The sequence below is a fragment of the Staurois parvus genome, unplaced genomic scaffold (assembly GCF_062004578.1).
Source record: "Staurois parvus isolate SC_StPar_1 unplaced genomic scaffold, SC_StPar_1.0 ptg000182l, whole genome shotgun sequence".
NCBI classification, from domain to species: domain Eukaryota; kingdom Metazoa; phylum Chordata; class Amphibia; order Anura; family Ranidae; genus Staurois; species Staurois parvus.
This window is the reverse complement of record NW_028317978.1, coordinates 2,894,438-2,917,212: the sequence shown is the minus strand read 5'-3', so window position 1 is coordinate 2,917,212 and position 22,775 is coordinate 2,894,438. Positions and strand designations below refer to the sequence as shown.

The 22,775-nt window shown below is 42.4% G+C and overlaps 1 protein-coding gene across 2 annotated transcripts in view; it reads left to right on the top strand.

Annotated features, from left to right (window-relative positions):
- The first annotated feature begins 250 nt into the window (after nucleotides 1-250).
- Nucleotides 251-22,775, top strand: part of NFKB2 (nuclear factor kappa B subunit 2) — an 85,413-nt gene continuing 62,888 nt past the window's right edge. The window contains exons 1-2 of one of the 2 annotated variants that reach the window (XM_089677244.1): nucleotides 251-382; nucleotides 19,747-19,822. In XM_089677244.1, coding sequence (XP_089533370.1) covers nucleotides 19,787-19,822 — 36 coding nt within the window. In that variant the 5' untranslated portion in view covers nucleotides 251-382; nucleotides 19,747-19,786. Of the gene's footprint in view, nucleotides 383-19,483; nucleotides 19,662-19,746; nucleotides 19,823-22,775 lie in introns of those variants that run through there. The other variant, XM_089677243.1, reaches the window with a different exon arrangement.

The window sequence follows — 22,775 nt, the reverse complement described above, 5'->3', positions numbered from 1 at the left end:
ACAGCCCCGGAAACTCTGCAGGCTGCCTGCTGGATGGCTGCGTTTGTGAGTGGATTTCATATGCACTTAGGTGTGCTGTTACAGCAATACACAGCCAGAGGCACCAATCATCGGGGTGTACTGGATGAACACACTGCGCATTCCCCGGCATGCGTCCCCAGAAGCCTCCACGGCTAGCCTGTCACTGGACGAAGCGGGAGCAGGAGGCGGGACTAGGTGCTTGTGCGCCCAATGAATGACATGCTAGTTTGTGAGGGGCGGGGAAGGTTGGCACGTCAGTGGAATTCCCCTACTTCGGAGTGTTCGGTACTTTCCCTGGACTGGGGCAAGCTGAGGGGCCTGAGGAGAGGAGGACAGTATCGGACTGGAGCCATCCACGGAGGTGAGAGCTCTTCTCTCTTCATATACATACATATATGTCTGCCCTCTCCCTGTGTATACGGCACAGGTGCCCCGCACCATGTACACATCTATGTATCCTGGACACCTAGCCTGCTTCACTGTAGAGGCCTCTTCAGGGGGCTGTAGACTAGGAAGTATTGGGAAGAGCAGGGCGACCCCCGGCCACTCCGAGGAGAACAGTCATGAGGTGAGGACCAGCATTCTGGAACATACTGTGCGCCCAAAATCAAGGGGACCCTTAGGGCCAGTTCACACGGCATGCGTTTCAGTAGCTTTTTCTGCATCCAAAACGCACAGCAAGTAGGTTATATGGCTGTCAGTGTCATAGTTCACATCTGTTCCGGTTGCAGAACAAGTAGAACAGGCTGCATTTGTTCTGCACACAACTGTACTGGAACGCAGTAAAACGCACTGGAACGCACATGTCCCTACTTGGATTGAAGGAAAAAAGAGGGGAAAATATGAACTGGAATGCTTAAAAAAATGCACTGGAACAACGTCAGAAATGCACCAAAAACATGCATGCAAAACCGCATCCAGAACACATCTGGACTGCATTTCTATAGTGTGAAGCGGCCCGTAGAGCCAGTTCACAGGGCATGCGTTTCAGTTGTTTTTTTTTCTGCATCCAGAACACACAGAAAGTAGGTTACATGGTTGTCAGTGTCATAGTTCACATCAGTGCTTGCAGCTCCAGTGCATTCCGGTTGCAGAAAAAAGTAGAACAGGCTGCATTTTTTTTCACAGATCTGTACTGGAACGCAGTAAAACGCATAAAAAATGCAACTGAATGCACATGTCCCTATTTAAATTGAAGAAAAAAACACACCAGAACACATAAAAAATGCGCATTTGAAAATGCATCCCAAACACATCTGGACTGTTTCTACAGTGTGAAGCGGCCCTAAGGGCTAGTTCACATTACATGCAGTCCAGTGTGGTTTTTCTTCTGCATCAAAAATGCATGCACAGTGTTTTCTATGTATTCCAATAGCCCTAGTTCACACCAATGCATTTAGTTTCCGGTGCAGAAAAAAAAAACGAACATGTTGCATTTTTTCTGCACAGAACCATACTGGAATGTGGCAAACTGCAGGGGAACTGTGTGTGGTGTGAACTGTAAACAAAAACATATGGGGATTGTGTTTGTTGTGTGAACTAAGTCTTTAGGCTAGGTTCACACCTATGCAGTTTGTGTTTGCTCCATTTCTGCAGTGCGATTCCTGGTGCATTTTGCATTTTTTCCACATGCATTTTTATGCGGTTTGTAGGGTTTTTTTTTTACTTGTTGCTGGGCAGATTAAAACACAAAACACATCAAAATCTGCAGCGTCTCCATTGAAGTCTACAGAACCAAAAATGCAACATTTTGCATTTCAAAAAAGTGCCTCTGACCCTTTCCAAAAAACACACCGGGTGAAAACGCGGAGATGTGAACCTGTCCCATAGGAAATCATGTTAAATGGACTGCTGTGTGTTTCCGCAAAATGCAGCATAAATGCTTAGGTGTGAACCTAGACTTAGGGCCAGTTCACACTACAATAATGCACTCCCCATGCATTCCGGATACGTTTTTTAAGTTCACACCACACGCAGTTCCGGTGCAGTTTGCCATGTTCCAGTATGGTTCTGTGCAGAAACAAATGCAGCATGTTCTACTTATTTTTTTCTGCACCGGAAACTGGAACTTACTGCACTGGTGGGAACTAGGGCCATTGGAATACATGGAAAACACTGTGCATGCAGTTTTGATGCAGAAAAAAAGCGCACTGAACTGCATCTAGTGTGAACTAGCCCTTAGTCTAGGTTCACACTAGTGTAGGTCCTGCGGGTCGCATTTGTATGGGCAGAGCAGACCATTCATTTGAAAAGGCAGCTATGCCTGTAGAGAAAAAAAGTCCCCAACCCTTTCTTGAAAAATGTGGTTGCACAGAACTTCATTACTACAGCACCATGCAGTTTCCTGCACCCGAGAATGCCCCGCCGATGTGTGGGCTTGGCATTAACAATTAACGGTACCCTGTGCATTTCCTAAAGAGTAGTGCATTTTGCATGCATGCGATTAAAGCTAGGTTCACACCTGTGTGGGTCAGGGAGCTGTGCAGAAAGTGGAACTAAAGGCAAACATTTTTTTTTTGTGTTTTGCATACAGAGGAGAGGGATTAGAACACCTGTCAGGTTTTTGTTGTTTTCTGTACATCTGTTACGAGATTCACTCTTTGTATTTGTCCTGTTTCTGTTATCATTGAAAGTAAAAGAAAATCCTACATTTTGTGTTGACAGCAAAACAGTAAAACGATCTTCCGATGGGGACACTGGTTCTGGTGACCCTGCTGAAACCAGGGATTCCTCTCACTTCCTATTTTGGCTTTGGTCCAGAAGTGAAGGGATATCTCCCCTAGGGGAACACAGATGGCAAAAGTAAACCTAGCAGGGGCTATAACCCTCTCTTACTCCTATCCAGGAACAATTGAGTACTGTCTGTGATACTTTTTTTATTTGCACTAACATACAATTTTGAGGACAAGCTTTCGGGGGAAGGTCCCCTTCTTCAAGGTCTAAGCAGTACTGAAACCTGAAGAAGCTTGTCCTCAAAATTGTATGTTAGTGCAAATAAAAAAAGTATCACGGACAGTACTCAATTGTTCCTGTCGCAAATGCACTAATACGACTACAATTACTCCTATCCAAAATTTCAAAAGGTTTGCCTATAGTTTTACCTTCCAGCATTAGTAAGCTCCTGAATGAGATTTGTACCTACAGGCAAGCATATAATGAAGTTTACCTGTAGGTTGAGTGAATATCTCCTAAATGTACAGTTTAGAAGACATTTGCCTGGTTGGCAGCTGGTGACGTCACAGGCGCATGCACATTGAAGGAACAGCATTCCCGTGCCGTTCCTTCAGAGCTCTGTGCTGTGGCTGTTACTCCCGCACGCATGCATGGAAGTGACATCATCGCAGCTCAGCTATTCAAGGGGCCGCAGCCTGCGAACCCAGAGAGAAGACTAGGTGAAGATAGGAGCCCTTCAGCAGTGACAGCGTGCCGCGGAGGGCTTGGTATCAAGGTAAGTCTTTCATTATTTGCTAATTTTTTACGTTTACTACTACTTTAAAGTGGAATTTCAGTCAGAAAATATAGTCTTGATAGCTATGTAAAACATTAAAAATAAGTGCCTGTACTGTTTGAAATCGGTAATGCACTGCTCTGCACATGCTCAGTTGCTCTCTATTCTCGGCATTGTGCCTAAAATCAGAGCAATTAGAGGCCTATCTGCTGGCAGCTTTAGGATTTACTGTAGCTGAAGGGTGAAGAAAACGGGAATGACACAGACTGTGCTGAGGGAACAGATCATGGAGAGAGAAAAGACAAGCAAGAGAGGTGACAGGGCAAACTCTGCTGCCAGGGAGACACAAAAGAGTTAAACTTACAAGCATAGTGTCTTATCTCCATGGTTCTCTCTTCTTTCTGTTGTGGGCAGCCTGTTAACCTCAGCACTGTAAAGCTTCTGCCAGCCTTCCTTTAATGGTCATGAAATGGTAGACCTTTGACCAAGTGACACACCTGTCCGGACTGCCAGCTCATCGCTCTGTCATTCTGGTGTTTCTGACTATCAGCATGCACATGAATGTATGAGCTTCTTGTACTGCTTCATACGATGTGCCCTGCTGTAAGGGGACTGCAAGAGGCAGGTAGTAGGTGAAATTCAGGGACTTGCATTGCTTGTATTCGCTGTAGTAATTGGTGTCTTTTACATCTGCGTAGAGTTAGCTTTAGAAGTAAAGTAAGCTGAGCCTACTTGCCATATATACAGCACACACGGGCCACAGTCTTAAACCCACAAAATGTCTTAAAGTAGAAAGTATAGGCAAAACTTTTCCTTCCTTTTTGGATAGAGCAAGGGAGGGCTATATCCCCTGTCAGATTTTTTTTTCCCCTTTGCAGAGATTTCCCCTCACTTCCTGTCCCATAGCCAGACAGGAAGTGAAAGGAAATCCCTGTAAATTACGGGAATTACTTGGGCACCCCCAAGGTCACCAGAACATGTGTCCCCATTGGATGGTCTCCCCTCTATTACTTTTCTGGGGACAACCCAAAATTTGGGTTTTTCTTTCACTTTCAATGGAAATGGTAAACAAGACAAATGGAGAGGGTGAAACTCCTTAACGAAAGCACAGACAGCAATAAAAACTGACAAGCATTCTAATTCCTCTCCATTCTATACAAAACGAAAAAAAAAAAGTTTTACCTTTTAGTTATACTTTAACTATTGTGTCACAAGTCTCATCTCAGGAACATATAAACAGTGCAATTTAAAAAACAAATAAAACTCATCCATTACATATGCTTTATTGCATACATAATACTGCAAACAAGATCTTACCTTAAAAGAATGCTTCATTAAAATAGTCAGGGAGTAGTCAGCAACCTACACCTGTCATCCTCTGCTCACCTCAGTATCCTTCATCCACCATTTCATTATCCATCTCTTAGTCGTCGTAAGCCTTTGCAACTCTGCATCCTTTGTTCACTACTCATCTCTGTATCCCCTGAACCCCTTATTCCTTACTCATTTCTGCATCCAATGCACCCCTTGTCCACCACTCACCACTGCATCCCCTGTACCCCTCTTCCACTACTCCCCTCTGCATCCCCCTACACCCCTCTACCACCACTTACCTCTGCATCCTCTGTATCCTTTTTTTTCCACAAGTCAACTCTGCAGCCTTCATCCACCACTCCCCTTTGCATATCCTACACCCCTTCTCACTGCATCTCCTGCACCCTTTGTCCACCACTCATGTATGCACCCCTCATCCACTGTGCATCTCCAGCACCCTTTGTCCATTACTCATCTCTACAGAAATCTCTCTTCCAGAATGTTGCATCTTGTAGTATGAAAATAGGTTTTAGCTCTCCCTTGGCAGTGACTTTTGGTAGGGAGAAGGTTAAAGTAGAACTAAAGGCCAAACCTTTTTTTATTTTAAGTTTTGGACAGAGGGGAGAGGGATTAGAACACCTGTCAAGTTTTTATTGCGGTCTGTGTCCTTGTTAGGGAAATTCACCCTCTCTATTTGATCTCTTTACCGTTTTCATTAAAAGGTAAAGAGAACCCCACATTTTTGGTAGTCTACAGAACAGGTGACCAATAGGGACAATAGTTCTGGTGATAACCAGGGATTTCCCCAATTTGGAAAAGTTTCCTCTCACTTCCTGTTTTGGTTATGGGACAAGAAGTGAAGGGAAATATCCCCAATGAGACACAGATGGCAAAAAAAACCCTACTGGGTTCTAACTAGGGCTGCAATTAAAGATTATTTTCATAATCGATTAGTTGGATGATTATTGTTTTGATTAATCAGACACCTCAAAAACTGTGGTATATACTTTAGTTCAGGGCTTGACAAATTTGCTTTGAATCTAGGAGCCAGCTAAAAAATTAGGAGCCAGGTGGAGGGGCAGCGTGACAGGAGGGAGGCAGCAGGATGAGGGAAGCAGCAGGACAGGTAAAAGGCAGCGGGATAGGAGGAGGGCATTGTAACAGGAGGAGGGCAGCAGGACAGAAGGAAGGCAGCGGGACGGGGTGGGGGCCACGTCACAGGAGGGGGACCAGCGAGACCAGTGGGGGCCAGCAGGACAGGAGGGGGAATTGTCATGGGAGGGGGCAGTTGGGGGGCAGCATCACAGGAGGGGGCAGTGTCACGGGTAGGAAGCAGTGTCTCACAGGAAGAGGTAGCTTCACACGAGGGGGGCAGCGGGATAGGAGGGGGGCAGCAAGAATGATGGGGGGCAGCATCACAGAAGGGACACAGGGACAGGAGGGGACCAGCAGTACAGGTGGGGTGCAGCAAGACAGGCGGGGGGGGGGGGAGTAGCAGAACAGGTGGGGGTGAGTAGCAGAACAGGTGAGGTGCAGCGAGACAGGTGGGGGGCAGTATCACCAGAGGGGGACAGCTCTCACCTGTGGCTCCTCCAGATGTCCACCTGGTTGTTGTGGTCGATTGGGGGGTCGGCACCATGCTGGAGGTGGGGCTGTCTGCTATTGCTCAGGTGGCAGGATTTGATGGCTCCGGTCTTCTGGTAGGCAGCACCGCCGCAATTGAAGGTGACATTGATGGGTTCCGTGATGTGGATAGGGCAGTTGCTGCGGGAGGCTGCATCCTCTGCTCCATGGGCTCTGAGGGGGGTGGCTGCAGTGTTTTTCTGGGGGCTGGCTTTCGTTTAGCTGTGCAGCTCTGTGTTCTGCCTGGACTCTGCGCACAGGGAGGGATGGGGGAGACTCTGGGGATCCCAGAATGCTGGGTTCTATTCTGTGAGGCAGGGGAGAGGTGCCAGCCCTGAGGACGTGGGGTGGGGGACAACAGAGCGGTGTGGGCTGACAGGGGCCCAGGTGCTAGGATGCGTTTTCTGGTCGCCATGGCGTTCTGACACCTGGGAATTGTCGAGCCCTGCTTTAGTTAATATGTACAGTTTTTAAAAAAAAAAAGACAGTTTATTCTTGAATATCTGTATGTAGTGGTAATATACACTCACCGGCCACTTTTTATTAGGTGCACCTGTTCAGTTACTTGGCAACACAAATTGCTAATCAGCCAATCACATGGCAGCAACTCAATGCATTTAGGCATCTAAATGTGGTGAAGACGACTTGCTAAAGTTCAAACTGAGAATCAGAATGGGGAAGAAAGGGAATTTAAGTGACTTTTACTGTGGCATGGTGGTTGATGCCAGGCGAGCTGGTATGAGTATTTCAAAAACTGCTGATCTACTGGGATTTTCATGCACAACCATCTCTGGGGTATACAGAGAATGGTCCGAAAAAGAGAAAATATCCAGTGAGTGGCAGTTGTGTGGAGGGAAATGCCTTGATGTCGGAAGAGAATGGGAACTCGATTTCAGCTACAGCATTCAGATGGTAGGGTCATAATTTTGCATAAACATGAAAGCATGGATCCATCCTGCCTTGTATGAACAGTTCAGGCTGGTGGTGGTGTAATGGTGTGGGGGATATTTTCTTGGCACTAGCAAGGTGTACCTAATACAGTGACTGGTGAGTGTAAATAATTAGCTAAATGGTTAGGGAAAAAATATCATCTACTCTGAGAGCAGAGATATACTGTATCAGAGGTGGAATCTGGAACATATCATCAGACTCAGAGATCAAAATTTTGATTCAACAAATTAAAAAAAAAAAAAAAAAAGACCGAAAATGCTATTTAAATGCTGTTTTGCAGATTTTCAAACAGGATTGTAATATAATATTGTGCATGACAGCCTCCCTTGTCATAGACCGTTAGCTTACCTGCACCTGCTGGAACTTATGTCCATACACTAGCAAATTTTTGCTTTGAAAATTTTCATTTTAAGAACTGTTGTTCGATTTTCTAATTGTTAGCGGAGTCAAATTGACGTTTGTTTTCGACCACAATGATTGGAAAATTTGAAGAAGTAGAAAACTTTTCTCGATCAAATTTTTTTTTTAATATTCTTGCATGAAAATCAATACCTGTATGGCCAACATAAGACATTCAGCAGCAGCACCATGCTGTTTGTATCACCTGTCATGATGGGGTTAAAAAAGCAATAAAAACAGCAAATAATCTCATATATGTGTGTGTATATGTGTGTGTACACACTTTTCACAGTTTCAGTATAAATTAACCCCTTTTAGTAAATTTATGTATGAACAGTATACAGAGCTATACTTTGTGATATGTAAACAAATAATGCTTTCTGTTTGGCCAACTATTTGGCTGACCAACTAAACAATTATGAAAATAGTTAACTATTTTCATAATTGATTATGTTGATTAGTTGTTTCAGCCCTAGTTATAACCCTCCCTTATGCTATCCAAAATGAAAGTCGTGTTGCCTTTATTCTGCATTCACACCGGATCAGATCGTCTTTCTGGTGATTTTGAAGCATTTTTACAGGTGTTTTTTTCACATGTATCAAGCTGCAGGCATTTGTTTCCTGGGTTGGACAAGGGGAGATAGGAGTTGAATTCTTTAGGCGTAAAAATGTGCATATCATGCATTTACAGGCACTCCCATTGCAGTCTATGGGTCAAAAAAACCTGAATATGTTAAAAAAAAAGAAATAAAAACACATTTGTTTTTTTGAGAGTAGGGTGACCTGAGGCTATGTGAATGTGATTCTAATGGATATGAAGCTTCTGTTTATTAACCCCCTGACAGCAAGCGCGCACACATATGCGGCCTCACTGAAGTGGGACTTCTTCCCTGGCACTCTCAGCACAGAAAAAAAAGTCTGGGGAAAAAAAAAAGTTAAACTAGCTAGATCAGGATTGGATCTAGGTCAGTGTGTTTTATAGGTAGGATAAAAACAGCAAAATGTGTGCTATTGTTTCAGGGCACTACCATGAGTACAAACAGCAAATATTTATTTATTACAGGTACTTATATAGCGCCGTCAATTTACGCAGCACTTTACATATATATTGTACATTCACATCAGTCCCTAACCCTCAAGGAGGGTACAATCTAAGGTCCCTAACTCACATTCATATACAAGGGCCAATTTAGACAGGATCCAATTAATCTACCAGCATGTCTTTGGAGTGTGGGAGGAAACCCACGCAGGCACAGGGAGAACATGCAAACTCCAGGCAGGAGGTGCCGTGGTTGGGATTCGAACCAATGACCCTAGTACTGCCAGGCGGAACTGCTAACCATTTAGCCACTGTGCTGCCCACATCATTGAAAACTGTCAGTACATGCTGTTCATACTCCGTTACTATGTGATTTTAAGTTCTGTATTGTGCAAAAAACCTTATTGATCCTACTGTTCATGGTCCCTCCCTCCTTGTCTGTGTCCCCGATGCAGCCTGAGAATATGTAGACCAGCCATTGCCACATCCAATGACCCTAGTACTGCCAGGCGGAAGTGCTAACCATTTAGCCACTCTGCTGCCCAAATATACACTGTTAGGAGCAGGAGATTTCAAGGGAAAGGGGAGGGGGGAGTGGGTCTTCAGTGATAGGTTATTTGCATTAGTTACATTTCAAAAATATTTTTTTTTCTTTTCTGGGTCCATTTTCGTTTAATAAGAAAAAGCCAGAAGTTATCCATTACCATTTATCATCAACTGAACATTCAATTTGTTCTGAAAATCAAGGTATATTTCACCTGGATATACTATGTAGTTGAAACAGTTTTGCATGCCAAAGTTGTAAAACTGTTTTCAGGCATTAAAATTTATTTGAACCTTCATCATTACATTGTCTTTAAACCCACATTATTTATTTCAGGTACTTACATAGCGCCGTCAATTTACGCAGCGCTTTACATATATATTGTACATTCACATCAGTCCCTAACCCTCAAGGGGTGTACAATCTAAGGTCCCTAACTCACATTCATACATACACATACCAGGGCCAATTTAGACAGGATCCAATTCACCTACCAGCATGTCTTTGGAGTGTGGGAGGAAACCGGAGTACCCCGAGGAAACCCACAAAGGCACAGGGTGAACATGCAAACTCCAGGCAGGTGGTGCCATGGTTGGGATTCGAACCAACGACCCTAGTACTGCCAGGCGGAAGTGCTAACCATTTAGCCACTGTGCTGCCCACATCATTGAAAACTGTCAGTACATGCTGTTCATACTCCGTTACTATGTGATTTTAAGTTCTGTATTGTGCAAAAAACCTTATTGATCCTACTGTTTATGGTCCCTCCCTCCTGTGTCCCCGATGCAGCCTGAGAATATGTAGACCAACCATTGCCACATCCACTGAGTGTGCTTCAGTTTCAGTTCTCTTCTAAGCTGTTCACATACTCCTTTTTTCTTATCTGTGCAGTGCATTTGACTATAGAGTAACACATGTGGGCATATACACTCTGGATAAATTACATCCCACTTTGTTCCTCCTCCTCTAAGCACATACAAACAATAGACACAGGCTGGAGAGGTGTAAAACATGCTGTGGTTGACAGAACTGCCACCTACAGTTAGGTCCATATATATTTGGACACAGGCAACATTTTAGTTTTTTCAGGTATTTACCAAAACACATTCAAGCTATAGCTATATAATGGATATGGGCTGAAAGTGTGCACTCTCAGGTTTAATTTGAAGGTATGTACATCGAAATTGGAGGAAGGGTTTAGGAATTACAGCTCTTAAGAGTAGTCATCCCCCTTTTTCAAGGGACCAAACGTAATTGGAAAAATGAATATAATCATAAATAAAATGTTCATTTTTAATATTTTGTTGAGAAGCCTTTACTGGCAAGGACTGCCTGAAGTCTGGAACCCATGGACATTACCAAAGACTGGGATTCCTCCTTTCTGATGCTTTGCCAGGTTCTAACCGCAGCTGTCTTCAGTTGTTCTTTGTGGGTCTTTCTGTCTTTAGTTTTGCCTTCAGCAAGTGAAATTAATGCTCAGTTGGGTTGAGATCAGATGATTTGCTCGGCCATTGCAGAATATTCCACTTCTTTTCCTTCAAAAGCTCCTGGGTTGCTTTTGCAGTGTGTTTTGAATCATTGTCCATCTGTACTGTGAAGCACCGTCCAATCAACTTTGCTGTATTTGGCTGAATCTGGGCTGGGCTAAACACTGCAGAATTCATCCGGCTGCTTCTGTCTTCTGTCACATCATTAATAAACACCAATGACCCAGTGCCACTGGAAGCCATGCATGCCCAATCCATCACACTGCCTCCACCATGTTTTACAGATGACGTTGTGTGCTTTGGATAATGAGCTGTTCCAAGACTTCTCCACACTTTTTTCTTCCCGTCATTTTGGTACAGATTAATCTTAGTTTCATCCGTCCAAAGAATGCTTTCCAGAACTGGTCTGCTTTTTTATATGTTTTTTGGTAAAGTCTAATCTGGCTTTTCTATTCTTCAGGCTTATGAATGGTTTGCAATGGAAACACAAAATGGTTGGCCGCACAAACAGCAATGTGGTGGATGAAATCCTTTATTGTAATCCTTTACATGCAATATGATAAGAACATAACAGCTCCAAGACAGAACAGAGGAGCAGTAGATGTGTTTCACACGAACACGTGCTTAACCATTCTGTTTTTCCATTGCATCTGTGATCATGGATCGGGCCAGCACCTGCGTGTCTGTGAAGGGGTCATGCAGATTCGGCACTCGCCTGGAGCGGATCTTTTGCTCTTTCAGTTATGAATGGACTGCACCTTGTGGTGAACCCTCTGTATTTGCTCTTGTGAAGTCTTCTCTTGATTGTAGACTTTGACAATGATACGCCCACCTCCTGGAGAGTGTCCTTCACTTGTCTGGATGTTGTGAATGGGTTTTTCTTTAGCATAGAGAGTATCCTGCGATCATCCATCACTGTTGTCTTCCGTGGACATCCATGCCTTTTTATGTTGCTGAGCTCCACAGTGCGTTCTTCTTTCCTCAGAATGTACCAAACTGTTGATTTGGCCACTCCTAATGTTGCTGCTATCTCTCTGATGGATTTGTTTAGTTTTTGAAGCCTTACAATGGCCTGTTTCACTTGCATGGACAGCTCCTTTGAACGCATGATGTAGGTTTACAGCAATAGATTCCAAATACATATACCATACTTAAAATCAATTCCAGACCTTTTACCTGCTTAATTGATGAAGAAATACCAAAGGAGTAGCCCACACTTGGCCATGAAACTGCTTTTGATTCAGTTGTCCAATTACTTTTGGTCCCTTGAAAAAGGGGGATGGTTACTCTTAAGATCTGTAATTCCTAAAGTTTTCCTCCAAATTTGGATGTACATACCCTCAAATTAAACCTGAGAGTGTGCATTTTCAGCCCATATCCATTATGTAACTATAGCTTGAATATGTTTTGGTAAATACCTGAAAAAAAACTAAAATGTTGCCTGTGTCCAAATATATATGGACCTAACTGTATATAGCCCAAGCCATGTTTTTTGCAAAAAAAAATACAGATTTGAGCTCAAATACATATTTGATCATTTAAACATTCATTTGATCTTATGTGACCAGCAGCAGAGAACTAGAAGCGTCTCCAGCCAATGTTTCCCTGGGAAAGAGCTGGCTCACGTGACAGCTGCATATCAATTATAAAAAAAAGGTACTTTTATGTTGTGTGGTTTTGTTTTTTTTGTTTTTTTTGTTTTGTTTTTCTTTTAAGTAAAATAATTACAGTTCTATCATACCCATATACACAAAGAGAAGTGATAAGGTAAATTATACAGTGTGCATTTAGTACCACCTTAAAGTGTTACTAAACCCAGGACCCTGCATTCACTATATCTGGTCTCAGTACACACAACATGGAAGTGCAATTATTTTAGTAAATCTAAACTGCTAAATACCTTTTCTCATCAGCAGTTAGAGCAGTCTTGTGACTTCAGCAGAGCACTTGGCTAAAGTTTGTAGGAGGAGTTTTCTTTCTGCTCTAGGAGGATGTGAACCCTTGACCCCCCCTGTCTGGACAGCTCTTATTGGCCCTGTGCTGATCACATGCACCCTCCCAAGAAAAAAAAAAAAACCCTCTCTAGCAATACACACCAAACTGAGCATGTGCATGTGATCACGGGTTCAGTCTGTATCAGGTACTCATTTCAACAAGAAGAGGGGCAGAGAAGAAAGGATCAAACAGGCTTTTTACACAATGCAGAGAGGATTAACCCCTTAGGTTCCACAGTGAGTATAACAAGCATGCTTTGCTGCATATATAGACTGATTTTACTGTTGTTGGTTTAGTAACACTTTAAGGGGTTAATGAGTTTGGTATAAGCAGCAGCATGGGGTATAGGAATCCAGTGGTTAGGATCTATATCGCTTGCACATACAACCGTTCACTCTGTTTTAGTAAAGTACAGTTTATATTTACATACTTATATAACTTCCCTATATTGCAACAGTATTTTACATTTCATCCTCCCTGGTGACATCCTGAGTTAATGGTTGGTCCTGCCTAATAAAACAGGAAGTAGAAAGTAAAAAAAAAAGTGTTTAAAACAAATGTATACTAAAGATAAAGGTAATGAACTGACAGCAGCCTTTAATTGCACACACTGATCTTCATGAGGTTGGAGCTCACTGCTGTCAATGAATCCCAGCACTAATTCCTTTTATTGCTGTGTGGGAGTCATAAGGGGGCAGACCATAGCTTCAGAAACCAAAGTTGGTTTTTGCATGAGCAAGCACACCAGTTTTGGGGTTATTAGGATGCTCGAATTGTGATTCAAGTTTTAAAATTTCTGCTTTCCCTTTTTTTCCGGTATGAAGTTATATCTGCTATATACATTTCAGTTTAATATTTTAGGTTGTCTTATTTTTCTTCCTTTAATTCCCTTGATTTACAATGACGTTGGTCACTGTAATACACTCCTTAAAATCCTATCTTGAAAATTTAAGAGGGGGCAGTTCAGTGTTGTAATACGTGGCGCAGTCAGCGCTTTGTGACTAATAGCGGCCATTGCTACATACTGCTGAACACTAGGTTTGGCATAAGAGGACATGGTTAAATTGTATTCAAAGCTAAAACTTTATTTTAGTAATGGATAGAACAGGGAAGATTTACAACCCCTGACAATTGTTTGCTACCTACGTTCTATTTCAGAGATTACACCGGAAGTGAAAATAATTCTCTGCTTAGTTGCCACAAATGCAGGTGTCCCAATTAGAAGGTTTTACCTTTACCTCTTGTTCCCATTAAAACTCAAAAAGGTGGGATTTTCTTATAACTTTCAGTACTGGAGACAAAGGTCATTGGTAGAGTGAATTTCTCCAGCTAAGACACAAAAAAAAAAACCTCACCGGGGTTCTAACTCTTCCCTACAATAATAAAGACAATACATAAAGTTTTGCATTGACATACCTTTAACCTCTTCACGCCGGAGACAAAGGTCATTGGTAGAGTGAATTTCTCCAGCTAAGACACAGACAGCAAAAAAAAAAAAAAACCTCACAGGGGTTCTAACTCTTCCCTACAATAATAAAGACAATACATAAAGTTTTGCATTGACATAACTTTAACCTCTTCACGCCAGCCGAACGCAAATGTGCGGCCTCCCGGCGTCTGGGCCTAGACCAGGGGTGGGCAAACTTTTTGACTTGAGGGCCGCAATGGGTTCATATATTGGACCCGGGAGCCGGACCAAGAGTAGATGAATGATGTGTATGTGTCATCCATAGTAAGTATAGTAATATTCCCCCATAGTAAGCATAGTAATTCATCCCCCATATAGTAATTCATCCCCCATATAGTAATTAATTCCCCATATAGTAATTCATCCCCCATAGTAATTCATCCCCCATATAGTAATTCATTCCCCATATTAATTCATCCCCCATATAGTAATTCATCCCCCATATAGTAATTCATCCCCCATATAGTAATTAATTCCCCATATAGTAATTCATCCCCCATAGTAATTAATTCCCCATATAGTAATTCATCCCCCATATAGTAATTCATTCCCCATATTAATTCATCCCCCATATTAAGTCCCCAAGTCCCCCCTGTGTCAATTCACTTACCTTTGCTCCGCGCGTTCCTCTCGCCGAGTTCCCGCGCCGTTCCGGTCTTCAGGGCGGACTGTGAGAGGAGCCTAGCTCCCCTCCCCTCACGGTCGTCACGCTGCCCCGCCTACACACATCCTGACAGCCATCCTGACAGTATCACGCTCCGCGGGCCGGATTAAAAGTATACGGCCCGCGGGCCGTAGTTTGCCCATTGCTGGCCTAGACGCTGAGCGGCCGCACATTTGCGTTTTTTTAAAAAAAAGACGTGCTGAAAGCACGCGCCCTGCCCGCTCCCAGAACACATGTCCGGTACTCATGGAAAGGTCCCGATCTCCTCTTTCGATCGGGACCTTTCCTGATCATGTGACCGCCCTGACGGCGTGTCACGGCGGTCACGTGACCCTAAACCATGCCCCGCCTTCCGGCTTCTGAAACCCTTAAAGGGCTGGGAGGTGTCGGCGCGAAGGGGTTAACCTTCCTGGCGGTAATCCTGAGTGTAGCTCATGGTTAATTTCAGTACCAGAAGCGGTAATCCCGAGCAACACTCGGGATTACACTGCTGCTATCCCTCGAGCCTTACCGTGTCCCACGATCCAACGAGGACCTCCCACTGTATTCCTGAGCCCATGCAGTGATGTCCATCACAGAATCATGCCTGTTTTTAAGGCAGTGCTGTCTGAGGTCCCAAAGATCAAAGGCTTCCAGTATTTTGTTTCAGCCTTGTCCCCTTGCACATAGATTTCTCCAGATTCTCAGACTCTTTTGGTGATCTTATGTACTGTAGATGATGATATATTTAAAGTATTTGCAATTTGATGTGGAGGAACATTATTCTGAAACTGTTTGACAATTTTTCGATGCAGCTTTTCACAGATTGGTGTACCTCTGATTGTAAGCTCCAAGGAGCAGGGCCCTCCTAACCCTCTTGTATTGAACTGTATTGTTGCTGTATTGTCTCCCTTTTGTATTGTAAAGCTCTGAGCAAACTGTTGGCGCTATATAAATCCTGTATAATAATAACCTCTACTTATCTTTACTTCTGAGACACTGACTTTCTAAGATGCTCTTTTTATACCCAATCATGTTATTGACCTGTTGCCATTAACCTAATTCATTAAAAAGAAAATGTTCTTCCAGCTCTTCTTCCTCCAGCCCTTTTTAGTACCACTCACATTCCAGATTTTGCTGCCACAAATTTCGAAATGAGCTTAATTTTGTTCTTAACCACTTGCTGCCCGCCCACAGTATATTTACTGGTACATAATGGAACACATGCTCCCTGGGGTGCACAGCAGCCCAACCTTGTGACCACCATGTCCTCCGAATAATGGCATTTGGTACCCAGTTGCTGTGAGAGGCCAGGATATTGTATTATCACTATAACCAACCATAGCGATCACATGATTACAATGTAAGCAAAACTGCTACTTACTGTTGTGATGTGATTGGCCCACAGCTGTCACGTGGAACCTGCCAACCTGTACCATGTGATTAGCTGTAGCCAATCACAGCATCGCAATAGTTAGCAAGCTGACATGAGTGAAAGCTATTCACGGCAGATCAAACTATCACTTATAACAGTGATCATCACGGTTATAAGCAATATTAGTGAAAAAAAATCCCTGACCTCCAAAAAAAAAATAGGGAAAAAAGAAAAAAAAAATGTTTAAAACATTGAATTAAAAAATGATTATTTATTACATATTGTCACCAGTCAGTGTCCCTGATCACTGTCACAGTGATCAGGGACACTGTGCTGCACTGGTGACAGTATGTAAAAAAAAAAAAAAAGTGGAAAACATTTAATTTCTTCTCTTTCCAAAGAAATGACAAATTACAACTTCAAAAGACTCGCCATGCCTCTTACTAAATACCTTGCACTTTCTACTTTCCAGAAAGGGGTCTTAGTACTTTCCTGGCATTTTAAGGCCTCGAGAAATTAGGCTGTCAGTGCATCAGGATTGACAATTTTCAAATGTATATAGTATATACCATACTTTGTAGACTCTCTAACTTTTACACAGACTAAATGGTATACACCGATTTGGGTTATTTTTACCAAAGAAGTTTAGCAGAATACATACATTTCTGAAGAAAGATTATATGTTTGTAAAATATTCTTACAGAAACTAAGAAAAAAAATATTTTTTTTCAAAATGTTTGGTATTTTTTCATGCATATAGGAAAAAATTAAAAACACAGTGGCAAAAGCTCTATTTGTGTGAAAAATTACATATTTCATTTGGGTTTTTACCAGTTAAAGTAGCATGGTGCTGAACAGCAAAAAAATGCACTGGTCATAAGGACCTTCCAGAGGTCAGGTGATTAAAATTGTACATTTTCTCAGTATAAACATTTGATATGCAGAAATGTGCAAATCCTATCACCCGACGCCCCAGGACATGTAATTGCGGGCGCCAGGCAGGTTGTCTGTACATGTAGTCCTGCTGCGGGCAAGCAGCAGGGCTTGCTTAAGAAAGCGATTGGTAAACTCTGGTCGGTCGGACAGGCTGCAGCTGTGCACGCTCAGTGTCTGTGACACTCGATGGGACAGCACCCTTCCCACTAACCCCCCCCCCATGTCTGCCCCATGGGTGGGAACTTTGAAGATCCATCTGGCTGTATGATTGCTGATGTTTGAACCTGCAGTCTCTGCTCTACCACAGAGCTTTCCCCACCTCCTTCCCTTCTCTCCTTATCTACTTCCCCCCTCCCTGATCTTCCAGGAGCTTCACACTTAACTATTTCATGTCCAGTTAGCAGATGAACTTTGATTAAAGGGGGCACTCCACTGAGCTCTGACTAAAGGGGGCACTCCGCCAGGGTCTGGTGTAAGCAGGGACTCGGGGACTCTAGCTTACTTGTCTCCTCCTCCCACTCTTGTCTCCAGGACTTCTCTAGAACCTTTCCCATCCTCTGGAACTCCCTACCCCAATCTTTCTGGCTTTCTCCTACTCTGTTTACTTTTAGGCGATTACTGAAAAACCAATTTCTTCAGGGATGCCTATCCTTCCTTCAGCCAATAACCAAATCTTCTATCTCTCCCATCACTTCATCCCTCACAGTTAATACCCTTTGTTCCACCAGCCCCGCCCTATTGGATTGTAAGCTCCCAGGAGCAGGGCCCTCCTAACCCTCTTGTATTGAATTGTATTGTTGCAGTATTGTCTCCCTTAATATTGTAAAGGGCTGCACTAACAGTTGGAGCTATATAATTCCTGTATAATAATAGTATGTGTTCACTAGGTGCCCTATGTGTTTGTTATACTGCTAAGAAAGATGACCTTTTCTGGTCTTCTGTGTGCTAGAATACAACAGCACAGTGGGGGAGATTGCTGCATCTACAGTGCTTGTGTGGATGCAAGAAACAGATTTTCTTTTTCGTTTTAGTTTATTCCATTGGTTCCATTGGTTGAATGGAAAAAAAAATCTGTGTGTACCCAGCTTTATACTTTTCATATTTGAATACAAACATAAATAGCAGTAACTTTGGTCAAGTGTAAAAGGAAGGTAAATAACAAAATTACCAATCTGTAATCTCTGCTACATTAGGGGTTTTTAAGGTAAATGCAATGCTAAGATGTGATGTAATCGAAGTCTTTAGTCAAAATGTAAGTTGTTTTAAATTATTCCTTTGTATGACTTATAAAGAGCCCCAGGGACTCTCCACGCTCTTGCGTGTTATATGCTCAGCAACACTCTATACATAAATACTTTTCAGAAGTGAATTGTTTTTTCTTTTCCTCCCACCACCTGAAAGTTTACTGAAGATTTTCTTTTATGTATTAAAAGCTTCCGTCTGGAGGGTCTCAGAATATGGCAGGAAGTATTTTGCACATATCTTACATTAGTACTTAGTGTACAATTGTTTTATGTACAAACCAGCAGTACACATAGATATGCCTACTTGTGTGTTAGACATAACTCTGTCCTGTCAGATCTCATTGTATGCATTGTTGAGCAATGCTGTTCTTGTTCTTGGGAAGGGCTTCCATCTTCAATATGATCAGCAGTAAACCAAATGTTAGTCAGAAAAATTTCCCCTGAGATAGTTATGAGTATGACTGTAAAACATCTTCCCTGTTTCCTAACTTTGCAAAGAAACGTGTGTTACTTCAGTGTACTTCATATAATTGATTTGTACGCAGGCAAGCTTGAGTTGATGAGGGACTGGAAATGAATGTGACAGTGTTTGTTCAAATGTATTCAAAGTGTTCTAAAATTTCTTGGTGCTGATTGGTTTGTCAGTTGGTAATAATGGATCGTGTTGCAGTATGATCAATAGGAAAAACCGAATAAAAATCTATTGGCTTGCATCCCCATTCAAGCCTGAACCGTAAAAATGATATTTGGAAACTAAAATTGCTGTGGGTGGGCATACCTTTTACACCGTGCACCCTCAGTGAAGAGGTTTTCACAGTGCAGGTGGTAGACTGTGTGTGTTCATTGCAGTCTCACACATCTGCACAGCACATTGCCTTATGTGTACACTCAGATGTTTTGTTTCCTGCTCTGTAAAAGTGGGTGTAGCTGTAGCAGTCACATGACTGTGATGTCATTTCTCACAAAGCTGGTATTTTAGGGACTTTCCTCAGCTGCTCCAACTTTCCTGGGGCTCTTCCCCTCCCTTCATTTTGTCCTTTCCCTGCACGAATCGCTCTCTGCCCTTTGTACTCTTTGCAGTTTCCCCCTGATATTTTCACAGAAGTCACTCAGGCTAGTTTCCTGTAAGAGACGTTTACCAATTCTGCCTGTCATATAGTTACATGAGCACACAGTAAGCACAAGGAGTGCAGCAGGCTCTGTATGACCAGATTTGTTAAATGACCAGCCCTTAAATCCTCCCCCTTCTCTTTACCCAGGACCCCTTCTTTGATTATCCTTCAAGGCTGGAAGTGGAAAATGAACAACGGACTTAAAACGGAGCCACGTGATCATGTAAGTACATTTGACAGTCCTTTTGTTCTGACCTGAAGCATGTAATGATTTGACTATATACGTTGTTACACTATCAGACATCTTAAATGTCTAATAGCTCATAGTGCAGGGTTGAGTTTTATTTACATTTTCAGTGCTGGAGCAGTACATTGATGCACTCTAACAGGACTGTTTTTCCAGCTATTACCAGGTTAGATTCATATTGACAGTGGGATTGATATTGCAATGTATACACAGAATAATTGTCTGTTCTGCATACAGATTCTGTTCCTGTTCTGCTAGATGTCATGGGCCACTTCAGTTAGCACAGAGGATAAAGATAAAGACAGTTATGTTGTTGTTCAAAGAAGTACATGCAATAAAAACTATTTGCATCGTCAAAGGAAAATGTACTCTATTTCTAAATGTACTCTGTATATTTCTAATATGAATAGCTGTGACCATGAAGATGTATATTTTGTAATCACATACTGCACATACACACATATTCAGCACACTACTTTTTGCCCCTCCTCTTTCTGTAGAAGTTAATCTGAACCAAGTTGATAAAACACTGCTGGAAGCTTAAACTGTTGCTTGTTTGATCATTGGATTGCATTCATGGCAAAACAGTCCATATTCTCTAATTCCCCATTCTTAGTTGCATATACTACCCTTTTATTTGCTCCCATGCTGCTCCATTCACTGCTGAATGCTAAGGTAAATATGCAGTACTTCCTGGTATGGAGGACCATATGAACCACTCTGTGTCAATATTGGGCCAGTCAGTGCTGCTATAGGGGAGACCATAGCCCTATATAAGCTACAACTCCAGTGACTTGCAGTTTATATATGGTTTTGTGAGTGCAAGAGAAAGGTAAGTATATAGTCTATGATGGTCTGTATTAAAGTTAAAGCATTGTTCTGCCATACATAGGAAAAGTACAGATTTACTTTAAGGGTATATGATGATATGGGGAAGACCTAATCCAGTCTTTTTAATGTGATTTGGAAAAAGACCTAGAATCTATGGAGACCCCTGACCCTGCCAACCACTATGGGCAGTTACTAGCGATTGCACAGGCTAGAAAACGTATTCCAAACACACCTTATAAAGCAGCATTGCAGTGTATGGTCAAGTTGTGGCACAGCTGTGCTCAGAAGCTTTAATCAACAGTGTCTAAAGAAACTGTTTTCTGGGTTGATCCTTTGTACTATAGGTAAAGGAAAGAAAACCTGAAAATGGCTTGTCTGGGGTACCACAGGCTGCTTGAGACTATGAATACTTTGGATGCCTTCATACATGAGGCAAATTGTGGATGACTGTTAAGCCAGAGACCAGCTTTGTGTCATATCCCTTTGCAGTGAAAACATGACTTTCCTTGTCCCACTTCCTGAATGACACTGTCATTAACATCAGTGCTTGTTTGGCAGCTGGCCACACTTTGTTAAAGGTTTAACAGTTTGCTAACTTAAAAGAAGTGGATGATGGACTCCCCTCCCGCCAGGACACCTTATTCTGACAGTGGCTCCCATTGCTGTCAGAATACATTGGTCAGTGGCTGCAGCCATTGATGGATACGTTTTCAAGAATTTCCCTTTGACAGAAGTTGCTCAAACAATCCACTTCTGTAAAGCGGGGATGGCCACAATCCGAACAGTGATTTTTACTGGGATTACTACACTCTAACCATGAACCTAGCTTTTCGGCTCATGGCTGTGGCCCGGTCCTATTAACTTCTATGAGCAAGTTTGACAGGCGATGACACCTCCAGCAGTGACACCGTCACCACAGCATAGGTACAGCTCCCTTTTGGCTGTATATTATCTTTTTGGGTGGACAGATAAAAGTGTGGTTTTGATACCCTTCTAAATGAGTCCTTACTGCCTTAGTAAATATTTCAGGACAGGAGGAGGAAAAAAGATTATGATTAAGGATTTAAGAAGTCTTACACTGCAAGAGTGTAGCTACTGTCACAGAGCTGACTGCATGTTGCATAGAATTGTGGTAGAACTGTGCATTTCACCATTGGGTCATGTACAGTTTAATATGCTTTGTTCTTGACTGTGTGGCAGCTACAGTATTGATGAAGTAAAAGCTAGACTGCAACCCCCCCACATAGATCTAATAGAAACAATTTCATGCTGGGGAAGGTAGAATTTCCATGCCACTGCTAAAGTACATTCTGTGAAAAGGTTCTCTGGTGCTCTCACACTGAAACTTCTGTACTGCTTTCCAGATTTCTTTCATTTACTGGAGTGAAGGAGGGTGAAACTGTTTCATATAGTATTCACAATTTTTGTTTCATTTTGTCTTGGCAAGATTAGTCATATTGTAAAAACATATTTCCTTTGATCCATTTTTCGTAAATGTGCCTCTGATTTGTTGTAGATGTTTATTTTGTTAATTTTGTTCTTGTTTCGACATTTGTTCTTGTGTGAATGGGGCCTTGGAGAAAATTCTATCTATTTAGTTTATCGTTGAGATGCATTAAAAGCACACTACTTGTTCATAGACCGTTTTGGATTAAAAATATCCATTTCCAGTTATCTCATCCTTTTGCTGAAGCTTTATAAATTTTATTGAAAGATATACTTGCAAAATACTAGGTAACATTTGACCTGATGAATAAAAACAAACAAGGGCGCACTCTAATCGTGCATTACCGTGGTATAACAAGTAATTTATTAAATAAAAAGGATGTATACTCACAAACCAACGTGATATGGGCAGTATAGGTGATCCACAAAAACAGTCACAATGCATCTGTGTCTAATGATGTGGATAAGTTGACGCGTTTTGGGAGCTGAACCCCCTTCCTCAGAGCTAGGGGTGTGTCTGCTGGCCACAAGCCTATATACCAATGGGATGTCAGAAGGAGGGTGAAAAAGGACACTCCCACCCACTCTCAGCTGACAGAAAAAAAAAAAGGAAAAACCACCGAAATGACATATAGTGTCATGGACCCAGAGG